At 52.4% G+C, this 24683-nt stretch overlaps 2 protein-coding genes, 1 long non-coding RNA gene and 1 other non-coding gene across 8 annotated transcripts in view; 3 read left to right on the forward strand and 1 right to left on the reverse strand.

Annotated features, from left to right (window-relative positions):
* Nucleotides 1-225: 225 nt before the first annotated feature.
* LOC118499594 lies at nt 226-829 on the forward strand. The gene is made up of 2 exons (XR_004902092.1): nt 226-475; nt 696-829. It is a non-coding gene; the product is annotated as an uncharacterized LOC118499594 (long non-coding RNA).
* Nucleotides 516-599, forward strand: LOC114514319. Its single transcript, XR_003686029.1, has one exon. It is a non-coding gene; the product is annotated as a small nucleolar RNA SNORD60 (small nucleolar RNA).
* On the reverse strand, nt 826-7414 carry RAB26 (RAB26, member RAS oncogene family). 2 transcript variants are annotated; one of them, XM_036021047.1, is made up of 9 exons: nt 7065-7414; nt 5827-5937; nt 3430-3471; nt 3279-3345; nt 3092-3144; nt 2642-2707; nt 2502-2558; nt 2322-2398; nt 826-975 (listed from the first exon to the last, which is right to left on the reverse strand). In XM_036021047.1, the coding sequence occupies exons 1-9, from the start codon at nt 7257-7259 to the stop codon at nt 858-860; spliced, it is 786 nt and encodes a 261-aa protein (XP_035876940.1). In that variant the 5' UTR covers nt 7260-7414; the 3' UTR covers nt 826-857. The 2 variants fall into 2 exon arrangements, with proteins under 2 accessions (XP_035876940.1, XP_028386259.1); XM_028530458.2 differs by lacking the exon at nt 826-975 and adding an exon at nt 2075-2215.
* A 10768-nt stretch (nt 7415-18182) lies between these two features.
* The window catches only part of PKD1 (polycystin 1, transient receptor potential channel interacting), a 46631-nt gene continuing 40130 nt past the window's right edge, over nt 18183-24683 (forward strand). For 2 of the 4 annotated variants that reach the window (XM_036021036.1, XM_036021037.1), the window contains exon 1: nt 18188-18574. In XM_036021036.1, the coding sequence (XP_035876929.1) occupies nt 18372-18574 (203 nt within the window). In that variant the 5' untranslated portion in view covers nt 18188-18371. Of the gene's footprint in view, nt 18575-24683 lie in introns of all 4 variants that reach the window. The other 2 variants (XM_036021038.1, XM_036021035.1) reach the window with 2 other exon arrangements.

Here is a 24683-nt window from a genome sequence, read left to right on the forward strand (position 1 = left end):
GGAAGATAGGAGTCTAATTGGCTCTGTGCATCCGTCGCTCACAGGTTTAATGGCCTGTACAAAAGGGAAGACCGCCCCCAAAAGAAATGCCATGTTGCTATTGGTGAAATCAGGAAGCGTAGAGGGCGGAGCGTGTCAGCGGCGGGGGCGGATACTCTGCCGGGATTATCCAATTGCAGAGGTGGGGCAGTTTCTATAAAAGCTTGAACCTCGCGTGTTCTCGTTCTTTCGGAGTAAAGTATGGGACTGGGGTCAAGTTGATGTTTGGACTCCGTGTGTCATGCCTGGAGAGGAGTTAGGCACCGAATGAAGCCGAGGAGGTCGCCAAAACCCACAGGCTGGCGTAGCCCTGAGGGCCAGCCTCGGCCTGATCGCCACCGTTGTCCTCACCGTTGTACGCGTTTCTTGACCACCCTTCAGGCTCCCGAAGTTCCGTCGAGGAAGTCCGAACCTCCAGATCTACAGTTCCCTACAGGTAAGGCAGGGCCAAGCCTGGCTTCCCCGATGCCGCTCCGAGCCTGTGATGAATTGCTTTAATTTCTGACACCTCGTATGAAAACTGCACGTGCAGTCTGATTATTTTTGCAAGACTGAGGCTTAAGGATGCCCCCCCCCCATTGGCGGTGGGTCTGGGGGGTAAAAATAAATGGAGACAGTGGGCTTCTGTGTACATATCTGTACTGTCTGCCTTTCAGGACAGTTGGCGACCTGGTTGGAGACCTTGAATTGTAAATCAACGTCTTTCAGGCCAGGAACCTGATGGTAAGGCTGGAGTAATCCATATCGACAATATTTTAAGTGCTTAGCAATAAAGCAAAGATGGTGAGAATTTATTGAAGTGCAAGAGTCTTTATTTTTCACACCATAGGAGTCTGTGGGGGGACTGGCTCATCCCTGGGCAGTCTTGGGAAGGAGTATAGACATAAAAATGAAAATTCATACTTCCCACCTGCTGAGACAACCTCCATTTTGCTTCTAAGGTGTCCCCCCCCCCCCCCCCCCCCCCCCCCGCCAAAATCTTTTTTTGTGCCTTTGCCCTAGGGTGAGTCATGAAAGTCATGAAATCTTAATTTCTCTTAATTGGCCGAGTGCTCGTTTGTGCCTTTGGAGGGAAGTTGAGTTGACTGCCCAGGTTCCCATGTGCTGCTTGGACAGCGTTGTGGTCCAGGCAGCCCTGCTCTAATCTCTTTGCCAACCCAGTTAGTTACAAGGGAGTGCCACCCTCAGGACCTGGGCTTTGCAGAGAGCTCTAAAAGGTGATTTCAATGGACAACACAGGCACTCCAGAAAATACAACTTTATTCACTAGGACTGAAAACAATGGCTCTCAATCAAAAGACTTGAAGATTTTAGTAAAAGATGTAGTACATTACCAGCCCTCTTGGCTTGACCTTGCCAAGTATAGGCCTCAACTGTGGGCTAGTCGTGCCCAATACCATGACCTGCTAAGATGGTGTCCCGGTCAGCAGGTGACCACTGGTGGTCCTAATTTACCTGACATTTCTGTAATCTACCACATGCTATTACTTGTGTTACAAAGCCACAGTCTTGGCATCCTCCAAGGGAAATTGAAAAGACCCTGTTGATGGAACCAGAGTATCCTGGTATGGGCTGGGAGCACATGCCCCACCCCTGGTCCATGGCACAAACCCATGTGATTCTCAGTGAAGCCCTCAGCTTGGAGCATTGGCAGGAATTCGGCCAGTCTCTGCCTGGAAAACATGGGCAGCTGAAGACATGGCTTTTTAAGGGGTTAGGGACTGCTGCCTTAACAAAGGTGAGTTCTGTCCAGGAGGGGGCAGCAGAGAGCACCAAGGTTCCCTGCTTAGTGTATCCCTTCCTACAGTTACTTGGCTTTTCTGTGAGGGCCTTGGCTGCCGCAGGTGAAGGACACCTGCACGCCTGGTAGCTCCCTGAAGCCCATTTGTTAGGGCTGAGGCTATACAGATTGCCACCCAGACAAGAGTAGGGCTAGGCTTAGCCCGAGAGTGCTGGAAAACCTGGGATTAACCATTGGGTGACAAGTCAAAGGGCCCTGTAGACCAGCTTTCCAGGGGCTGGGCTGAGCCTGGGCCTCCCAGCAGGATGCCTGGTAGCTGTTCCCAGCCAGGCTTAGGGTCTGCAGCAGGAGGCACTGCGGCCCTCCCTCCTGACATAGTCGTGCAGCTGGAAGTGGAGCTCGCTGGGGGCCTTCATGGAGCGCTGCTTCAACTCCCTGTAGGACAGGGGTGACCATGGAACAGGTGGCCTGTACCCCTAATAAGGGGATTCAGACCCTAGATCTGAATCTGGAGGTCTTCCTGGTGACTGACAGGACTTACTTTGCTATGGCTGTGAAGGCCAAGTCCACGTTGAGGCCCATCTTGGCACTGGTCTCCATAAAAGGCAGCCCGTACTCCTGCAAACAGCTGCTGCTAGCCAGGTGACATCTGGATGGGGACAGCCCAGGCCCTACAGCCCCAGGGGACACCCCTCTAGCCACCCACCTCTCCCAGACTCACCTTGGCCAGTTTCTCCCCATCCTCCCTCTTCACCACACGTTCCTGGGCAGAGTCCACCTGGCACAGGGGTCTTGGTAAGAACTGGCCTGGGGCTCACCCCCCTGTAGAGCCAGAGGGAAAGGACAGGGGCAGGTGCCCACCTTGTTCCCTAGCAGCATGAGCACCACGTCGTGCTGGGCATATTCCTGGATCTCAGTCAGCCAGGCCTGTCACGGGAGAGCTGAGACCAGGCTGGTGTTCCCCACACCCCTCCCCTATCTGGGCCATACTCTGCACAGTGCCTCTAACAGGAAGGGCCCAGAAATTTACCAGTGTGCCACGCTGAGGTACCCCTGACAAGTGTCAAGGTGGTGGTTGGGCTAATGGAGCTGGAAGGTTACCCAGGCCACCTTTGGCTCATACTCAGTGTGGGCCACCAAAAGCCCAGAGGGGCCCTCTTTTCCCCTCCCTGCTCTCAACAGGGTCCTCAGATCCTGAATGCCATCTACCTGAGGGAGGTTGGGGTTTGGCTCAGGCCCCATCATGGCCCATCACTGTCACACCCATCACTGCCACCACCCCACTCACCCGCCCAGAAGGAAGCCACTGACCTGGATGTTGTCAAAGGAAGCCTTGTTGGTGACATCATAGAGCAGTAGCAGTGCTGGGGGCAGAGGGCCAGTGAGGACACCTCCAGTCACCCCCAACCCTTCTCTGAGCAGAAGCCTAGGGAACAGGGCACCCACAGACAGACCACGACCCCAACTCCCTGGGCTGGGACAGTGTCCGTGAGCTCACCATGTGCATCACGATAGTAGGCATGGGTGACACTGCGGAACCGCTCCTGGCCTGCCGTGTCCCAGATCTGCAGTGACAGACACAGGCCAGTGGTCAAGGCTACCCCGTCCCCTCCAGGTGCCCTCAACTCACCTTTCCCCAGTTGCCTCACCTGCAACTTCACCTTCATGCCGTCCACGTCCAGTACTTTGTTCTGAAACACAATCAGCCATCTCCAGCAATGAGCCCAGTGCCGTGTGCTGGCAGGGGCCTTCAGCTGGGGCATGGGGGCAGTGCAGGGCAGGAGAGGCAGGCAGTGCCAGGCCAGGACTGAGCCTGAAATTGATGATCCCCTGGTGTGCCCCTGAATTCCATCTTAACCTGTTGGTCCCTCAGTTGGCCAGGCTCTGCCCCCAACACCCACCTCCTGGTTAACCTCACCTCCTAACTGGAGGTGACACTTCTTGAACCCAAGTCCTGGCGTCAACCCAGCCCTCCCGTGTGTCTTTGGTGAGCCCCTCCTGATGACACACGGTCAGAGGGCACCCAGGCCTCTCTCCTCAGATGGACATAGTGATGGACTTGCAGGCTGCTGCCCTCCACCGCCATGAGTGTCTAATTCTGGGCCAGGTTGTTCTTACCGGCCCACCCTGCAGACCTGGCACACTGCCGCACCAGTTGCACTGCCCCTTGCTGCCACCCACCCTTCAGTCACTGACTCCAGTTGCTCTGGCCCTCCCCCAGCACCTCTCAAGCCTGGCCCCTTCACCCTAGCCTACCTCCTATTCCCGGCATCCACCAATTCAGCCTTACCCCACACACCTTTCTCCTGCACTCTCCCCAGTGTAGACCCCAGCCCCCTTACTAGCCACTGGCATCTCTCAGCTCTGACATGCTGCTCCTTTTGCTTGGAGCTATTTACATAATAACATTTGAAGTCACCTGCCACGTGACCCCAGGTCCATTACTAATACTCTGTGCCTCAGTTTCTCCATCCACAAATGGGGATAGCAAGGGTGCCCATCACACAGCTGCTCCAATGACTTCAGCTACTATGTGCAAAGCACTGAGAACTGTGTCTGGCCCAGAGTGAGAGCTAAGAGCATTTGTTGTCATTTAAAAGCTGCTCTCCACAGGGAAGGGCAATTCCCTGAGGACAGAGCCCAGTGCAGTAACCGGAGTGCAGAACTGCCTTGTACACAGTGGGTGCTCACTTCATGTTTGCTGCCTGGCTATGCTCTCTAGCCAGCCCTGAAGGGAGTGGCCCACCCTGGTTTCCATCTACCAGGTGGGGATGGGGGGTAGGTGGAATGTCACTGTCTCCCTTTTCTCAAGCTCTTGCTGTCAGGGTGCTTCTGGGTCTCCAGGGAACCAAGCCCAGCCATCTGTCAGGCTGGGAGGACACCCCGCCTTCCGTGCCGCCTGGAACAGGGGTGTAAACCAGCCACCTCACCTCCCTCACCACCTGCCCCAGAACCAAGAGGGAGGTGAGAAGGGGGGGTGCAGAACCAGAACAGGCAAAAGACCACCTGCCCTGAGCCTACACAGCCCCCTTCAGGCACCTGAACCCTTAAACTCCCTTTCAGAGGACTTGAAGGGATCTGGTCCCCCCAAACAGGGTAGAGAATGGCTCCCAGGCTGGAGGGAGCCCCTTTTCCTGTCTCCAGAATAGGCCTTCCTCCCAGCCTCTAAGGAACTGGGTCTAATTAAAGGGTGAGAAAAATGCAAATTCAGGATTTGCAGAGAACACACCAGGAACTAAACAGCACCTCAGGACTGTCACGCGGAATCTGGACTCATGGACAGAGATGGGAGCTCAGATGCTGGAGCCCTGCATGCCTGAGGCCGTGGCCCCTATCATTTCCTACTGACTCCATAAGCTGCTTGACATGCTGGAAGGTCTTTGGGAGCCAAGAGTCCAGGGGAACCCCAGAAGAACCTCAGGGCATAGCCCTCCATTTGGGGGCCAGTTATGGGCCTTTGGCAGAGGAGAGCAGCTGAGTAGGAGCATTTCCCATGAGCCTCCTCACCCAAGTCAGGGACCTTTCCCCCAAGCAAGCCCCTAGTCTCTAGGTCACACCCTTTCTCCAGTCGCTGGATGGGGTGTGTGCTCAAGAGCCATAGCCATCTATCTTGTGGGTCCTGGTGGCCTGCCTGGAACCTCAGGGTCCCCTTTATACAGTGGGACAGTGATGCTGGCCTCCCAAGTAGACCTGGGCCTTGAGTTGCCTCTGATGGCCCTGGAGGAACCAGTGACCACTTACCCAGAGGCACAGGATAGAGCCCCAGGGCTGTTGAACTGACCCTAGCCCCAGGAGTACCATCTCCACTTCAGTCAGAAGCAGCCATCATCTGTCTCCAGGATCCTTGGGGTGTCAAGAGGCAGGCAGTTTGACGGTTAAAGCATCTCACCTCAACCACCCTGACCCTTGGACTTAGGGGTCCATCCAGGAGCTCCACCCTGTGAGCCTGTCAGTGCCACGGGATAATGGAGAACCAGCTGCCAGGGGTGTTGTGAGAACTAAATGAGCTGGTGTTGGGGGCCCAGGATGTCAACCTCCACTCTTACCCGAAAGTCGATGCCCACGGTGGAGATGAAGGTTCCTGCCAGAAAAGCTCCATCCTTGAAGCGCACGAGCAGGCAGGTCTTCCCCACGCCAGAGTCCCCCACCAGCATGACCTGGGGTGAACAGGAGGGGCAGAGGGGACCAGGGTGCTGGCCCACTTAGAGGGGTGTCTGGTCTTCCCTGAGCTGAGCTGGTCAGAGAGGGGCTGTGGGTGAGGAGCAGGAGTGGAGGGAGGCACCCTAGGCCCACAGGTGGACCCCAGGACTTGGGTTCAGGACTGTCCGAGGCACAGCAGCCACGATTTCAGCTGGCCTGCACCTCCAGCTTCTGCCTCTACAGGTTTCTGTCCCCTCTCTCCCCAACAGAGGCCCATCTCAATCAATGGGGAGTAAGGGCAGCTGCCTCCATCCAGGGCTTTACCTACCCGCCCTCTCCCACCGCCCGCAGACCCTGGACACCATACTTGATCTAGAAGGGGAACATCTGGGGCTTCATGGGGAGTGGAACCAGGGGGTTGGCAGCTAGGGACTTTCTAGGAGGCCTGTAGGGGCCTCCATGCCAGAGGGTTTCCAATCCAGCCAGACACAGAAGGAATGTGTCACAGAAGGGTCAGATTTTAGCAGGAGGAGGGACCCAAGACAGGTCCATGGACAGGGAGGGGCAGTCAGGCCTAACCCTTCCTCCACCCTTTCACAGCCTGCTGCCAAAGGCTCCAAAACCCAAAGATCGTCCTGTCAAGCCCCTACAATTTCACAAGTTTCTGCCTTGGCCTGGAGGAGGCTCCCGCGCTCCACACCCACTGGCAAACCTCTTCTTAGTCTCCCTGCCCTCTAGAAAAGAGGAGACCCACAGACCCTGGGGTTGAGGGAAAGCAGCATATGGGAAATGCTGAGACTGGGGCCACAGTGGGGGCGGAGGCATTTTGGGAGCGGGGAGAGGGCACCTGGCTCTTCCGCGGGGCCCCTTATCCTGTTCTGCCACCTGGGGGGTAGGGTAGGGGGCAGGCCTGTGTGGTATCCCAAACGCAGGTCTCACAGCTGTGTGTGTGTGTGCGCGCGCGTGCGCACACGCGCACGCGCGCGCGATGCACTGTGCCAGCCGCTCCAGCCAGCTCCTTGCCAAGGGTTCGCAGGGTCCTGCACCCCTGCCCTGGAACAGCGCTCCCCCAGCCCCCATCGCCTCCTACCAGACGCCACTTGCTGCGCTTGCATGGTGGGGGTGGGGTGGGTGCCTGGCTCACCTTGAAGGCTACGTCGTAGAAGTCGCCACGACCGCCAAGCGAGGGCCGGCCGGGTTGTGGGGGCCCGTTGGGCGGCGCCTCGGAGCGGGGGCACGCAGTCCTGGGGCGCACCGGCCGGGACCCGTTGGCGGCGGGCAACACTGAGGCAGCGGGAGTGCTGGCCTCCTTGCTCCTGGGAGTCTTCTTCCTGGACATGGCAGGCGGGGAGGGCACTCAGTGAGTTCCCACAGCAGCCTCCTCACACGCACAGCCAGCCGCCCTGTTCTCTGCTCACACTGAGCTCCGCTCGGACCCGAACCTGTCGCGCGGCAGTGGCAGCGGCAGCATCCTGGGCTCCCGGCTCTCCACAGCCCCACCCCCGCCCCACAGCCCCGCAGCCACTCAGCCCCCAGCTTCCCGCCGCAGCCACCAATGGCTGTGCTGAGGCGGGGCCATGCAAATAAGCTGGCCGCCCAGGAGACGGGTCGGGAGGCCCCTGCTCAGCCCAGGGTGAGACGGTTAGTGCTCCTCTGCCTGGTGGACATAGCCCCGTGGCCACCTCCTGGCCTAGGTTGGAGTGTGGGGCACTGGGTCTGGGTGAGGGAGCATCCGAAATCCTGTCGTCCTCTGCGCGCTGTGCCCTACTAAGGCCCCACGTTTAGTAGGTGGGCATTGACCCCCACTGGACCATTTCTGGGTCTGGGACAAGGGGAGTGCTCTGAGGTAGGGGGCACTGAGGCAGTGGAACTGCAAGGGGGAGTGGGCACCCTGGGATTCTGTCTCTTCTTAGCCACCTGGCCTGTTGCAGAGCCCCCTCTCCTCCAGGGCAGCTGAGTCCAGGAACTCCGGGTTGGCCAACAAACTCCGGGGAACCAAGGGCTGAGACTCAGCAGACAGCTGGTTATGAGGCAGGACTTAGCAGGAACCGCTGAGCCTCAGGGCTGAGCTGGCAGGAGCTCTCTCCACACCTCCTACCTGCTAGGCTGAAGTTTTGGGAAAAGGGAAATTGGCTCCACCACAGCCAGCAGCAGGTCCTCTGCTTTCAAGCATCTGATTGGTGAAGGGGGTGGGAGGTCTCTCCCCCAGGCGGTGGCTGGCCCTTGGACTTCCAACACCAGGTTCCACATTGGTCCTTGGCAGACCCCTTTCCAGGGCCTGTCACATCGTCCCCAACTAGGCCACCTGGGACTCTGTCCCAGAACCCCTACCTAAGATGCTCTGGGTTTTGAGAAGGAGGCTGAGACTGTAATGGAATCCTGGGAATGATAACCAAGATGCTCCTCTTTCAGGGTTTGGGGGTAGTAGGTGCAGACAAAAGGGCATCGCCCCTGGGATCAGTCTCTGCTCCATGTTCTTCTAGGAGCTGGAGGGACAGCTTTGCTCTTGCCCCTCGCAGATGTGACAGGCTCTTCAGAGGTCTTAGCCTGGACAGCTGGCAGTGCCCAGAGCTTGGGTAATTATATTGGGCAGACGTTCCACAGGCTCAGAGGTCTAGAAAAGCACAGATGGAGGGATGCTGTCCAGCAAAGCAATTCCTCGAGAGGAACTGGCGGGGACTTGCATGGGGAAGGCTGCGGAAAGCTGCCCTTCATTCAGCACCATCGTGTGCCTGGCACATGTCATTTTCAAAACTGTCCCGTGAGGTGTGTGGTGCTACGACCCTCAGTGTTCATATGGGAAAACTGAGGCCCAGAGAAGGGAAGGGAGCTGTCCAAGACCACCAGGCTAGGAAGTGGCGGAGCCAGGATTTGCACGTGGGAACTCTGGCTCCAGAAGGCATAAACTGCCTCACAGCAGGGTGAGCCCACAGGTCCCCTAGAGACCCATCCTTCAGGGCCTTGTCAGAGCTGGGGTACAAACCTGAGGAAGCCCCTAGCCTCCTTTCTTATCTCGTTCCTCTGGAACCCCACTTTTTCCAGGCCAATGAATGACCAGGTGTGAGGGTAGTGGGACCTGGGGTGGCTTCGTTGGGCTTCCACTACTGTGACCTTAGGTATTCCAGGTATCCCACCCCTCAGAGCCCAACTGCAGGATGGCTGGCCTAGGGTCCTGCGCAGTGGGCTCCCTGCTTCCTGCTGCCAGCCCTTGCTCAGAGCATCCGTAGGGCATGGAGCCACTGTGGAGTTTGGGTGCCCTATGAGTAGGGGCTAACGGTAGGAAAGCCTGGGTCGGGGGAAGGGGGAGCTAGTGCTAGTGGGGTGACCAGGAAGAGAGGAGGCAGGCATGCTAGAGAGGGTAGGAGACCAGTAGGGAGGGAAGCTGAGGGCAGCAGAGCAGGAAGTCTTGGCCTTGCAACCTTTAAAATTAGGAGAATATATGCGAAACTCCAAGTCTCTGGTTTCTCTTGAAAAGAGGAAGTTCCGGGCCCCTGCATCCCAGCACCTGCCTTGCCCCCCTTGCTCTCCAGCAGTCCTCCTAATCTTTGATCATTAAGTCTCTTAGTTCTTCTGTTTGCCATCCACATCACCCTCTGAAATGTAAGCTGTCTGGGCACAGGAAGTCTCTTGTCTTGGTCACTGCCATATCCCTGGCAGCTGGCTCTGGGCCTCAATAAATAGTTATTAAATTGGTGAAAGAAATATGAGTTAGAAACATGGGTCCCACACTTCAGGAGGACACATCAGTGCTAACAAGGATGTAAGGCAGAATGTGCTTCAAAGTGCAATGACGGGACCATGTGATTGCCACGGCCCCTGGGGCTCAGTTGGTTGGAGTGTTGTCCCATACACCAAAAGGTTGTGGGTTTGATCCCTGGTCAGGGCACCTATGGGAGGTGGCCAATCGATGTTTCTCTTTTTCTCTCTCTCAGATCAATAAACATATTATATATATATTATATATATATATATATAATATATATATATATTTTTTTAAAAGACTAATGTGATCAAGGAGTAAGAGCAGGCTTGGTGGAGGAAGGGAATTTTCACTGGGCTTTGAGGCTTGAGCAGCAGTCCAATAAGACAGGTGGAGGAAGAAAATGTGTGTGGGCTCAGAGTGCCAGAAGGTGGGCACTTTGAACAGAAGAGGTCAGAGTGTGGTCCAGTTGCTTGGAAGAAATGGCAGGTAACCCAACTGATAATATAGGAGGGGGACCAGAGTATAAGGCAAACGTAAACATTTTGCCTATAAGCTTGGAGATTGTTCAGCAAGAAGTAGGGAGCCATGCATGGTTTCTGAGTAGAGCCACAGAGGACACTGCCACAGGAGTACTGCAGAGCAGCAGAAAGGGGATGGATGGTGCAGCCCATGGAAAGGGAAATAAGTCAGAGGAGGGTGCAGTAACCTAACGGGAGGTAATAGGGACAAAGGGGACCTCCAGCAGGGAGAATCAGTAGGCCTGCAGGTGAGGCAAAGAAGAGTCAGAGCCCATGGGGCAGAGACTGTGGAGTGTCTCGATGGATTAGAGATGGCAAATTCTTTGCTACTCCTCCCAGTCAGGAAGGAGGGTCTATGTTCCCCACCCTGGGGTCTGGATAGGAGCTGTGATTGCTTTGCTGGCAGGGGTGACCCTGTGTCCCCTTGTGGACTCAGAATTTACAGACTGGCAGCACCTCCTTCCTATCTCTTGGAACACTCATTTTTGGAACTCAGCTACCATACCATGATAAAGCCCAAACAGGCCCTTGGAGAGGAACCCGCTTGCCAGCCACGTGAATAGAGAAGGCATCCCGGCAGATTCCATGCAGAGCGGTTACGCCATCCCACTGCGCCCTGACCAAGATGCAGATTCGTGGGCATTGGGGGGGTGTTTGTTATACAGCTGTAGGTAACAAGAACAGGCTGCCAGCCAGGGGAAGGAAAGCAGCCCATTGGTGGGAAATGTCAGCAGAGCAACCTTGGCTGGATCTGGGGATGTCCAGAATCTTAGGACCTTCAAACCTGGAGAAAAGAAGACCCTCTGCAGGCCAGGTCGGGTTCCTGTGGCAGGGCATGGAGTAGTGAGCCATGGGGCTAAACAGTGGGAGTGAGGGCATGGGGGGGCGTGGCGAGGACCATATCCCACTGGGGACAGGGGCCTACAGCCCTCAACCCTGTTGACATAGGGTTGGCTCTGCTATGCAGGGGAGGGTCTACATGTGTCCATGTTCCAGCAAAGGGATGGAGCAACCCAGCTTCCTTGAGGCCTCCCTTCTGGACCCCAACCCCCAGCACCCTCTGGCCCTGATTTCTGGTTCCCTTATGTCCTGGGGCTCTTAGCTGCTGTACTCCTTCTGGTTGTCCGACCCCCTTGTCCTGGAGTGATATGTGCCATGTGTCCCAGATCTAGGACCTGTGGTCTGGGGCCGTCTCCCTCTGGGTTCCCATTTTCCAAGCCCTCCTGCTTCACTCGCACATCTCACTCACCCACAGGACATGGCCCTCAAGTCAGGCAAGCTCAGGAAGCAATGAGAGTCCTCTTCAACCTGCTCAGAGCCCACTCTTCCAGGCAGCCTTTTCTGGATTCTCCCACTCCTGCTTCTTATTCCATGGACACTTAAATTTGCTGTCCAGTGGTCCACTGAAGGTAGGGATTGTCCTGTTTCTGCACCAGCCTATGAGCTTCCTGAGGACAGTGTGGATGCTGCTTGCTCCTGCCCGCTCCTGCCCCCACCAAGCACTGAATGGGGAGCTCTGTGACTGAGCAGGACAGAGCTAGGCTAGACTTCAGAGGTCCTTTAGCAAGGGGAATACGAAAAAGCCCCCAAAGTTTGTGCCCCCAGAGTGCCTTCCAAGAAATCAGTCCTACAGAATTCAGCTGCCTGAAATCTCAAGGAAAGGAACCCTGGCTGGGAATGGCACCAGGAGGTAGAGGGCACTGCTGGATCCTGACTTGCTGTGTGACCCTGGGCATATAGCATCCCCTCTCTGAGCCTGTTCCCCCTCTGTGAAATGAGGAGGTGGAAGGAAATGATTTCTGAGGTTCCTTCCAGCTCAAACACCTTATGTTCTATGAAATCTGCATGAATGTTGCCATGGAGACGTCAGAGAAGAACTGCAGCAGCGCTAAATGTGACTTCCACCCCAAACAGAGAAGAACCCAATCACTCCAGAAGCAGCTGGTGTCAAAGGTGCACCTCCCCACTGTGCTCGATGCCCAGGTACAGACCTCTTGCCTTGGTGACACTGAGGCCCTACCTGGCAGGTGAGAAGGTGGGGGTGTTTATCCCTGTTTGAACAAGGAAAGGACTGTTCCACAGAGGGCTGGGGCAGAGGGGGAAGATCCACCCTCTGCCGTCACTCCCCACAGCACCTCAGGTTCTCACACATGAGTGCTCTTGGAAGTTGCAAGATGAAAAATGTGCCAACTGCAGAACGGGGGATTAAGAGGGGCCCGCTCTGCTCCAGACCCTGCACTGAGGCCCCATGGGACCTCTGGGCTTGGGCAAAACAGAACATCTCCAGTTGCCTCACAGCCCAGGCTCTCCAGGCAGCCTCTGAGCGCCATACTTGATTTTTTTTTAAATTTATCCACTGATTGATTTTTAGAGAGAAAGGAAAGGAGAGAGAGAGAGAAAGAGAAAGAGAGAGAGAGGGAGAGAGAGAGAGAGAGAGAGAGAGAGAGAAGCATCGATTTATTGTTCCACTTATTTATGGATTCATTGGCTGATTCTTTTCTTTAAAGATTTCAGTTATCTATTTTTAGAGAGAAGGAAGGGAGGAAGAAAGAGAAGAATTGATGTGTGAGAGATACATTGATCAATTGCCTCTCACACACCCTCACCTGGGAACCTGGCCCACAACCCAGGCATATTCCCTGACTGGGAATTGAACCAGGGACCTTTTGGTTTGCAGGCCGGCACTCAATCCACTGAGCCACACCAGCCAGGTCCGTCCATACCTGGTCTTATGGTGGTGGGGCATAGGTGTATAAAGAAATAAAACGGACCCCTGTGAAGCCATGACAACCACTAAAGTCTGAGCAATGGCTGCCTCTGGGTTGGACCAAGTGCTTCACTTGCATGGTCTTTTCTTTTTCTAAATTATAAAAGTAATATATAATGTTTGCTGGCATGTCAACAATTAAAAGGTAAAGGCAAGAATAATAGTTCTCATCCTCCCCAGATCCTATCCTCCACAGGTAACCACTATTAGGTTTGGTAAGGGCACCAGTACCAGTTTCCTATTGCTGCTGTAACAAATTTCCACAAACAGTGGCACAAAACAACTCAAATTCATTATCCCACACTTGGGAGGCCAGAAGTGTAAAATGAGTCTTATGAGGCTGACGTCAAGTTGCCAGCACGGCTGGTGCCTTCTGAAGGCTATAGGGGAGAATCCTTGCCTCTCAGCTTCTGACAGCTTCCAGCTTTCTTTGACTCTCGGCCACATCACTCCAATTTTCATTTCCATAGTCACCTACCTGGTCTTCTCTTCTTCCGCTCTCAAATCTCCCTTTTCTCTCTGGCTGGTGTGGCTCAGCGGATCGATTGCCAGCCTGAGAATTGAAAGGTCACCAGTTCAATTCCCAGTCAGGGCATGTGCCTGGGTTGCCGGCCAGGTCCCCAGAGCAAGAGGCAACTGATTGCTGTATCTCTCACACATCAATATTTCTCTCTTTCTCTTTCCCTCCCTCCCCCCTCTCTAAAAATAAATAAACAAAATCTTTTTTAAAAATTCCCTTTTATAAGGACACTTGTGATTACACTTAGCCCAGACCTGGATAACACCCTCTACCTCAAGGCCATTAATTTAATCGCAGCTGTAAGAACCCTTTTGCCATATAAGGTAACATTCACAGGTTATGGGGAATTGGATCCAGATATCTTTGGGATCCATTATTCAGCATATGAAGTGACATTTGAGTTTTTGGAATTTTGTTTGCAATAAGGATTCTGTGCCTGAGACAGAAACCACTGGGCTATGTTGTTGTTGTTTTTAATTGATTTTAAAGAGAGAGGGGAAGGGAAAGAGAGAAATAGAGATTCATTGCTCCACTTATTTATGCATTCATTGGTTGATTATTGTATGTGCCCTGACCAGGCATTGAAACTGCAACCTTGGCGTACCAGGGTGACACTAACCAACTAAGCTGCCCAACCAGGGCTGGACTATGTTTTCTATGTACTATCGTTTTCCAGTTTGTTTAGGTATCCACTAAGTACATTGCATATTTTTGCATAAATATACATAAAATACATTGAGATGTGACTGTTCTTTAAGAGTATAAATAAAATCATAATTACTTGGTCTTTCCACATTTGATAGGACTTGTCCATAAAAAAATCTGAATTCAGTATCTTTTCCTGGCATGGTTCTGACATGTTCTCAATTTCTCTCTTTAGTCGTCTTCTATTCGGGTTTTTAAAAATTTCTTCTTGAGTCAGTTTTTATAGTTTTGTTCTAACATATAATGATCTTACCTAGATTTCAAAAGTTAGACAATTGAACATAATTTTCTCTTGTAATTTTAACTATTTCTGTGAACAAACCTTTGTTCCCAATCTTAACATTCTGTACTGTCTTTTTACCTTTTTCTTTCAGCCACAATTGCCAGCAGTTTTTTTAATCTTCATAGCCTTATATATTAAAAATAGCTCTTGACTTTATTAATCAATTCTACCCTTTCTTTTAAAACGACCTGTTTATGGTTAGTTTTCTAATTTCTTCCCTCCTACTTTGCTTTGGTTTATTTTATAGTTGTGTATCTAGAATGTTGGCATGAAAGTTTATATACTAGTTTGATTTTTCATGCTTCATAATAAAAAGTGATATTATAGTTTCTTTCCATGTATATCTATTGCCTCCCACAGGTTTAATAAAAAGCATGCTTATTATTATTCATTTCTATATAATCTGACGAACTTTGATTTTTTTGGTCCATTATTTAAAAGAAGGCATTTCAGTTTTCATGTTGTTAGGTTTTTACAAATTAGCTTTATTGAGGCATCATTTATGTAAAATAACATTTGCCAATTTTAAATGTACAATTTGGTGAGTTTTGACAAGTATATAGTCATTTAAACATCATAATACTAATTATATGAAACTTTTTTTTCACCCTCAAAATTCCCTCCTGTCCCTTTGCAGTAATTCCCTTCACCTATCTCTAGTTCCTGGCTACCACTGATTCGCTTTTTTTTTTGTCACTATAAATGGTTAGATGCTTAAGAAACAGTTTTATTGAGGTCTGATTGATATCCAGTAAATGCACATATTTAAATCGTACAATAAGTTTTGACATATGTATATACCCATGAAACAATCACTGTAAACAAGATAATGAAGATATTCATCACCTGCACATTTACCTTTCAATTACCTGGGTTGCCAGGCTGTCCAGGCCTGTCTCCCAAGGTCCTCTGGAGACAGCTTTCTACTCTGGTAGACATTCCTGAGCGAGGGAGGGGTCAGCTGTGGGCCAAACTCAACAGGCGGTGCTGGGAGCAGGTGAATGGACCCAGAGCACCTCTAGGGGGAGGTGTTGCCTAAGGCCACTTTCTTGCCTAATCATTTCCCCTGATCCAGCCAACATATTGTTACATAAAATAGAACTTGTTAATTGTGCTGTTAACAAATTGCTTAAGTGGTTTTCAAGCAATGTGCCTCAACAGGCATACTGGTGTACTGCAAGAATTTTCAAAACATGCAAAAATGACAATCTCAGGCACAAGGATAGCGGTCCACTGTGAATGAATCAAGAGTATGCCTTTTTTGGGGGTCAGATCAGCAAGTATGTGTGTGTGTTCGTGGACATGCTCTGCATAATTTTAGTAACTGGTTTGCATGTGCCATGAGATGAAAAAGGCTGAAAAATCACTGCTCCATATCTGTACTAACTTTAACAATTGATTATTACAGTTCAAAGGAAGGTGCAATAAAGTCTCCCACATTGATTTTGTCAATTTCTAATAGTTTAGCTTTGCATGTTGATTTCTATTTTTGAGACCATAATGGTTTATTATGTATTCTACACAGATTGTACCTTTAAATTTTTATTTATTTAGTAAAAAAATATTTATTTATTTATTTTTAGAGAGAGGGGAAGGGAGAAAGGAAAACATCGATGTGTGAGAGAAACATCAGTTGGTTGCCTCTCACATGCCCTCAACCAGGGACCCAGCTTGTGCCCCTACCGGGAACCAAACTGGTGACCTTTCAATTTGTAGGCTGGCACTCAATCTACTGAGCCACACCAGCTAGGACTTAGTATGTTTCCTTATATGAGATCCTTGTTATTTAATAGGGAAATTTAACTCATTTATGTTTTTTATGGTCATCCATGTGCTTGGCCTTATTTTGTGTGTTCTGATTAAAATGCATTGTTTCCTTTCTTAATCCAGTCCTGGGCCAATCAAGTTTTCTTGTTTCCCCTCTTCCCAGTAGTTTCCCCCTTTATTTTATGCTAATAGTCATCATTAACTGTTAATAAAAAACCTTAAAATCTATATTTGATCAAGAATTAAGGCCCTGGCTGGTGTAGCTCAGTGGATTGAGCGCGGGCTGCGAACCAAAGCATTGCAGGTTCGATTCCCAGTCAGGGCACATGCCTGGGTTGCAGGCCATAACCCCCAGCAACTGCACATTGATGTTGCTCTCTCTCTCTCTTTCTCCCTCCCTTCCCTCTCTAAAAATAAATAAATAAAATCTTAAAAAAAAGAATTAAGCATTTCTCCAATATCTCCCTCCCTAAATCAAACAATGATCTCTGGCAAATTTTATTTTCTCTGTTTTACCACAAAGTCTGTTGAAATAGTCGAGAATTTCATTTCCAGATAATTAATTTCTTCTTTAAGCATATATATTTTCTGTTTCAGAAACCCCTTCCAAACAATTGCATTTATTCCACAACCACCTTAAACAATCTTTCACAAACAAGGACTCTAGAGTCCTTGACTTTTATCCATTTGTCATTTGACTGGATTTAAAAGCATGGGTCTGGAATGTAATCCCAGTTTTGGCACTTACCTGCTGTGGGACATGACATATTTCTTAACCTCTCTGTGCCTCAGTTACATAATTTAATAAAGGGGCTAATAATAGTACCCACATCCTAGAATTGTGAAGACTCAATGGAATAAGGCAATAAATGAATGGATGCGGAAACTAAGGAATGTATGTTTCCTTCCTCCTACCTCTCAAGAAGCTCTCACCACTAATCTTTCTGCTTTCTGTTCCCAGTGGTGGAACAATTTTATTATCTCTTCATTATTTAAAAAACTACCATACCATAAAATTCACCCTTTTAAGAACACAATTCGGTGATTTTTAAAAGTATATTCACAAAGCTGTGCAACCATCACCACTAATTCCGGAGCATCATCATCTCAAAAAGTACTGTGTACCCAGACCCTGGCCAGTGTGGCTCAGTTGGTTGGAGCAACTACCTGCAACCTAAGGGTTGCGGGTTCCATTCCCAGTCAGGGCACAAACCCACGTTGAGGGTTTGATCCACAATCTGGGCGCATTTAAGAGGCAACCAATCGATGTTTCTATGTTTCTCCCTCTACCTTCCTCTTCTAAAAGCAACGGAAAGAACGCGGTGCCCGACGAGCAGAAAGCCTAGCAGAAACCTGTGTTCTGACCTGGTGGGCGGCTGCGGGATGCTGCACTTCACTAGCCCAGGTGAGGCCCCCTTGGGTGTCACCTCCATGACTGCGGGGGTTAGCAGTCAGTGACACCTCGCTGGCGCTCTCACGGAACTCCAGGAGAGAACTCGATGTATATTTACTGTGCGCTAGGTTCTTGGGATACGGCGTAAATCGAGAGGGACAGAGGCGCTGCGAGTGAATTGAGCACACGTAGCAGGCTGTCTGAGGTCTCGCTCCGCGGTGGTTATTATTGCTGGTGTTTTCAGTGTTGGGACTGTGGAGACTGGCCAGGGTTCGGTCCCGAGGGGCGCCAGAGGAGCCCGAGGAGGCGCGGAAGCGACCTGGACCTGAGGTGAGCGTCGGAAAAGATTAGCGCGGAGAAAAGTTTGTGCTGAAGAGGGGCGTGGCCTCAGAGCGCCCCGCCTACCGCGCCCCACCTTGCAAGGCAGCCACACAGCAAGAACAAAGGGAGGAGCCACAACGCGCCCGGCTCTTCGAAGGACACCGTGGCGCGGAGGGCGGAGCCTGAAACGCCGTGCCCCCTAGCACAGGGGGCGGGACCTGATGACGCCCCGCCTCGTTGTGCGGGGCGGAGGAGGAGCCGGTGGCCGGCCGCACTGCAGCGCGAACGCGCGAGCGGGCGGCGGTGGACTGAGCGCGCGGCCGGGCGGGAGAGAGGAGCGGGCGTCGCTCAGGCAGACAGGCCACAGCCGCCCCTGGATCCCGTCCCGCCATGCCATCCACGGGCCCCGCCTGAGTCGCGGCCGCCAGCGCCGGGCGGGCTCGGGGTCAGGGCCATGAGCTCGCTACCCTGACGATGCGGCCAGCCCGCCTGGCGCTCGCCCTGGGCCTGGGCCTGTGGCTCGGGGCGCTGGCGGGGAACCCCGGGAGCGGCTGTGGGCCCTGCACGCCTTGCCTCTGCATCCCCGCCCCCGGCGCCGCCTGCCGCGTCAATTGCTCCGGCCTCGGACTGCGGACGCTGGGGCCCCCGCTGCACATCCCAGCAGACGCCACCGCGCTGTGAGTAACGCGCTGCCCCGCAAAGCTCGCCCGGTGGTTGCCATGGCGCCAGGCAGGCGTGAGGACCTTGTGGGGCAGTGCGGGCCTAGCCGGGCGCAGGGCGTCTGGAGGCCTCCTCACGCTGCTCCCTCCTGGGAGAGGCCCGGCCGGGCGCGCCGCGGGCCTGGCGGGCCTCGCAGGGCGTGGGCGCGTCCCCGGCCTCTAGAAGGGGAAAAGGAGTGCTGGCCAGGCCTTTCCCAGGGCGAGGCTCCAGCGTAGTGAGGTCGGCCCGACTAAATAAGGAAAACCGGGGATAGCAGCCGGCTGTCAGCCCGCCTGGCGCGGGCCAGAGGGAAACAGAACAATCTCGGTTTCTGTGAAAACATAGACATCCCACCCGGTGGGGCTCTGCAAACGCGAGCTGATGGGGGGCCTGTGGCAGCATGCGGGGGCGGGGTGGGGCGGTGTCTGAACGGAGTCTGCAAACACTTAAACGCTAATTAGAGACTTAATAGGATTGTGCCTGGCGGATACCCAGCACCTGAGAGCCACAAAGGGAGCGAGGAGGTGGAGAGCTCTGTGTGGGATGGCTGGAAAGGCTTCCCGGTAGAGGTGTCTGGACAGGGATTTGATGGATGTGTAAGAATTAACCTGAGACTTAAGGATGGGTGGGAAGGTGTGTCTAGGAAAGGGAAGAGGGAACCGTGTGTGCAAAGACTTGGAGGCCGAACTTGGTTGTGTGCAGATGTAGGGTACATCCCCAGTGTGGCAGCTGCAGGGAAAGTATGAGGGAGGGCACCGTGGGAGGTGGGCAGGGGCCCTGAAGGGCCTCAAGTGTCCTGCCTAGGGCTCTGATGTCCTGGGAACAGTGGGTGGCTGGGGTTTAAAATGCCAAAAAGCTGTTGTCAGATTTGCATTTTGGAAGTAGTAATGAGTCAGCCTTTATGGATAGCTTGCCGTGAGTGAGTGAGGTCCTATGCCAAGTTCTGATTGTGGTTATCATGCTTGACCCTCACCCTAACCCTCTGAGGTGAAGGTACAGTGAAGATCACCATTTTACAGATGAGAATACTGAGATATAGGTGATTCGGTTTGTCCAAGCATAAGTACCAAGTAACAGCCAGTACGTGGCAGAGCTGGGTTTGACTGTGAGGTGCCCAGGATCCAGAGTTGGAATGAAAAGTTTGCAGGAGACCAAGATTTGCAGACAGTTTTCCCTGGGGCTGAGAGCAGGCTCAGGGCCTGCTGATCTACATCCTTATGGCTCTGTTTGGATTTTCTTGGGCACTTCTGGGCACCTAAGGCAGGACTCCATCTCTCCTTGGCTGCAGGTTGTTAAATATGGGGGTGGGTCCTGGCATTCAGTTTTGTAACATTGTTCCCTGGGTGACTCCAGCACCTGGCCACCTTTAATGGGGAGGCTGTGGTTGGATGCTGTGGAGTGCATGGGAATAGGGGTGTGTGCTTCTCCTGAATGGTCTAGCTGTTCTTAGGGCTTTGCCAGGTGGACTTGGGGGTAGGTTCTCCAGGGCCATCCGGGAGCCATGGGGGCCTGTCATCTTGTTCCACGACCACTAAAGCGTTTGCTGCCTTTGCTGTCTCTATGGAGATGAGCCACCTGCCTGCCACCAGTGCTCAATGTAGTTGCATTTATCCCCGCTACCCATTGTTCTTGATGCTGTGGGTGAGGTTACCTTCATCCCTGATGGGCTGGGAGTTGCTGGGGATCTGGCCTGGCTCCTGCTGACTCATCTGAGCTGGCCTCTGGGATCTGTCCAGGGAATAAGTGATGCTGGTGGGTCCAGACTGCATTAGGGCACAAGCCCGGGAGGCTCTCCGAGACGATGATGGAGCCCAGGGCTGTTGCCTTGCCTGTGACCCTTTAGACTCTGCTTTTGGTTTTGGAGGTGTTGGGAGCTGGCAGCCTGGACCAGCCTGAGTTGGCAGGATTGTTGGCCCCTCTGAGTGTGTGACAGGACCCTGGGAAGTAGGTGGATGGGTAATAGAGGAGACTTCGTGTTCTTCTCTACATCCCCAAGCTGCTTCTGTGAGATTTCCAGAGGCTGAGGGCGAGGACCCCGGGGGAATTGGGCCCTTGGGTGCAGATGGTAAGGTTCCCGCTGGTTCCCCATCTGCACTCTGTGGGCTGCCCCAGCCATTCTACCTATCAACCCTTCTACCCCCTCCTCAAGGAGAGAGAAATAGGTGAGTCTTCTCCAAGAGAGAAGGGCCGAGCTTGGAGTAGCCGAGGAGCCTTCGGGCAAGAGGATGCGTGTGTAGGGGACCCAGCAGGTTCCTCTGGGAGGTATGAGCTTGGTGCCTCTATTACCAGTGTCTTGCAGCCACCCCTCTATTTGAGACTCCTTGGCCAGCCTGAGATGTGGCAGGACAGTCAGGGCTAGACCTGCGTGGGAGTCTGGCCTGTGTGGTACTCTCAGCTCCTGGGGCTCCCAGGCCCCAGCCTTTCTTGGGTTAACCCATACTGCCTGGAGGTGGCAGCCTGAAAACGGTAATGCCAGCAAAATGCTGCTGCTCCACTTTTAAAGCTTTGTTCATGGAGAATTTGAAGGTATATAGAAGAATAGCCTGCTGAACCTCGTGGACTCACTGCACTGTGGCTTATCCTGCCCCCCCCCACCCCACTTTTTTAAAACAAAGTCTGGCACCCAACTCTTTGATCTGTAAGCATTGCGGCACCACCATGATAGTACCCACGACAGTGAGTGATTCCCTGACCCCATTACAGGGCCAGTGTGTTCAAACTTTTGGCTGTCTCAGTTTGTTTCACTAACTAGAATTAGGATCCAGATAAGGTCCACACAGTGCAGACTCTGTTGATGTATAGGCTTCGCCTTCATTTCTTTTTTCCTTGTGCAGTTTGTTGAGACCAGCCTCCGCGGTGCCTGGTCTCTGTGCCACCTTGATGGTTCAGCCGCTGTATCCTTCCGCCCTCGGTTTCCCATAGATTGATAGTTGGGTCCAGAGCTGCATTGTGTGGCGAGTCACGTTTTAAGTGCTCTGGAGCCGCTTGTGGCCGGCAGTTACTATGTCGGAAAGGAGAACATGAAGAGAGAGTGTTCACTACCACAGACGCTTCTAGCTGTGGCAGCGCTGTGGCTCTCGGTGTGGTCTCCTGACCAATTAGTTTCAGGTACGGGTGATTTTGGCTGAACATCCCTCAGGTGTTGTGTGCTGCTCACTTTGGCCCGGACCCACACTAGGTTTCGTGTGCTGTCTTGTACGTGTTTCATGTCTGGGACTAGGCTAGGAACGGAGACTCAACAGGGACTTGGTTTGCTGATTAAAATACTTGGGGACCTTAGGGTATCTGTTGGCTGGGAACACTCAGGGCCTCACAATTCCTCGCCTGTGGCACTAAATATCAGGAGACTGTGGGGGAGGCTCAGCCCCTGGTGTCTGCACAGGGCGTGCATGTGCGGGAAGTGAGCAAAGCCCCAGACTTGTTCCGGGCCTAGTGTGTGTGTAGCATGTTGGACTGCAGGTGCCACGTGTGTTGTTGCCTTAAGGGCTGGCCCAGGCATACGGAGGGCATACGGAGGGCATGACTGCTATGTGCCAGCCCCGTGCTACGGGTCTTCCAGGGCCGCCTTTGTGAGGCTCAGTTATGAGGGAGCCAGTGTTGAACCAAAGACATAGGCGATGAGGAGGGGACCACTTTGGAGAGGCTGCCTGGAAGGACCCCCAGTATAAGTGACATAGAAGTTAAGATTCAGTGTTTGCACAGGGGTCATCCAAGGATGGGCGAGAGTGTCCCAGACAGAGGGGACAGCTTGGCAGTCTCAGATGAAGGGGTGGGGAGTGAGAGGCAGGTAGGGTGGTACCCAGGAGGGAAGCAGCATTCTTGGCATCTTCTGGGAAGAGCACTGGCTGCTGTGTGGAGACAGCAGGTACTGGGAGGACCTGCATGTCCTGCATACTCTGCTGGTCCCTCCTCACATTCCCTGCGCTGCACACGGCAGCTGGCACTTGGGAAATCAGACTCTGAATGTATGTGTAATGTTAGTTTCCTGATGAGACAGTGCAAATTTGCCGGAACTGTGGACAGGAAGGCACATATGTCTCTGTATGTGGTCCCCTGAACGGGGCCATGGGGTGGAAACCATGTGCAAATCACCTGTCTGATGAGGGACTTGACGCCAGAATATACAAGGGCCGGCAGAAGTAATGCCTGCTTGAGTGTGGTTGGTAGGGAAATAAATGGGTGTAATAATTTATAGTTTTAATTTGAACATGTCACCTAAAATGTCATATGGTGTGCTTGAGTGTGATATTGTTATGTTACAGAATTCGGTGCTTATGATTTTGTAATAAAAGATTTTTGTTATTAAAAAAAGGGGGCATTATTTGTGCTGGACCCTGTATAAAACACCCTTCTGACTTAATGCAAAAAAGACAAATGACCCAAATTAAAAATAGGCAAAGGATTATCTCCAAAAAAGATACACAAATGACCAATCAGTGCATGAGTAGATGCCCAACGGCTAGCTTTCAGGGAAACGCAAATCAGACCTCAGTGAGATTCACAGTGGGATCATTAACACTAAAAAGACAGACAAGAAGGAGTATCGGAGAGGATGTGGAGAAACTGGAACTTCTCCCACTGTTGGTGGGGCTGTAGAATGGCACAGCCCTTCGGAAACAGTCAATGCAGTTGCTCAGGAGAGTAAACATAGAACTACCAGTCCTGGCTGGTGTGGCTCGGTGGATTGAGTGCCGGCCTACAAACCAAAGGGTCTCGGGTTCAATTCCCAGTCAGAGCACATGCCCAGGTTACGGGCTGGGTCCCCAATGTGGGGGAGGGGGTGTGACAGTCAACCACACGCTGGGATGTTTCTCACCCTCTCTTTCTCCTTTTCCTTCTCTCTAAAAATAAATAAAATCTTAAAAAAACAAAAACAAAAACATAGAGCTACCATAGGACCTAGCAGTTTTTCTTCCGGGCAACTTCCCAAGGGGAATGAAACATACACCCATACAGAAACCTTTATACAAATGTTTATAGCAGCACCGTTCACAGTAGCCAGAGGTGGAAACAACTCAAATATCTATCAGCAGATGAATGGATGAACAGAAGGCAGTCCACTCATACAATAGAATATTACTCAGCTGTAAAAAGGGATGGAATACTGGTGCACTGTAATCATGGATGAGTCTTAAAAACCTGATGCTCAGAGAAAGAAGCCAGACACAAAAGGTCGCAGATGGGATGATTCCACTGATGTGAAGTGTCTGGAACAGACGAGTCCGTGGAAGCAGAGAGCCGACTAGTGTTGTTCACGGCTAGGGTGGGGGTGGGAATGGGGGCGATGGACGAGGAGTGTGGTTTTTCTGTTTGGGGTGATGAAAATGTTCTGGAATTAGATAGTGGCAATGGTTGTAGAACCTTGATAATATACTAAAGCACCGGATTAGATACTTTAGAAGGGTGAACTTTATAGTATGTGAGTTATGTCTGAATTAAACAAGTCTCGGAAGAAAATGCCCAGGCCGGTGGCCCCACCCCACTATTGCCTCATTCTCCCACACTGAGGTCGCCAAGCGCCATGCTCCGTACAGGCCCTTCCTGAGCTTTATCTCCCGGTGCCTCACACAGTGCTGTGAAGGCGGAACCATTCTTGGTCCCATTTTACAGACAGGACATTAGTCTCCTGGAGGTTGAGTCACTTCCTGGGGTCACATGGCTAGAGTATTGTGGCAGAGAGATGATGTCATCGGCACGCTTTGGAGTATATCCCCACAACTACATGCGAGGGCCTGGGGTACAGCACCAGCAACCTGGCTCATCAGTCATAGAGAGGAGGCAGTGGTGGTGTCCCTGAGTGGGACCAGGTGGGCTCTGGGCTCCGACCCCAACTCCTTGCTTGGCCCAGCCCTTCCCACACGGACCTCCCTTGGCTGTTCCTGTTCTAGTCCTTTTCCACTGGCTGGCTTGATTTTAGGAGGGAGACATGGGAGCCCAGGAGTAGGGGATTCAGGCCCTGGGTCAGAGCTGGTTCACATCCCAACTTCTGTATTTCCTGTGTGACCTTGCCTGAGTCGCTCAGCATCTCTGAGCTTCAGTTTCCTCACCTGCAAAATGGCCGGGAGCCATAAGTGGATACAATCTCAT

This window comes from Phyllostomus discolor, chromosome 3 (assembly GCF_004126475.2).
Source record: "Phyllostomus discolor isolate MPI-MPIP mPhyDis1 chromosome 3, mPhyDis1.pri.v3, whole genome shotgun sequence".
In the NCBI taxonomy this organism is placed as follows: domain Eukaryota; kingdom Metazoa; phylum Chordata; class Mammalia; order Chiroptera; family Phyllostomidae; genus Phyllostomus; species Phyllostomus discolor.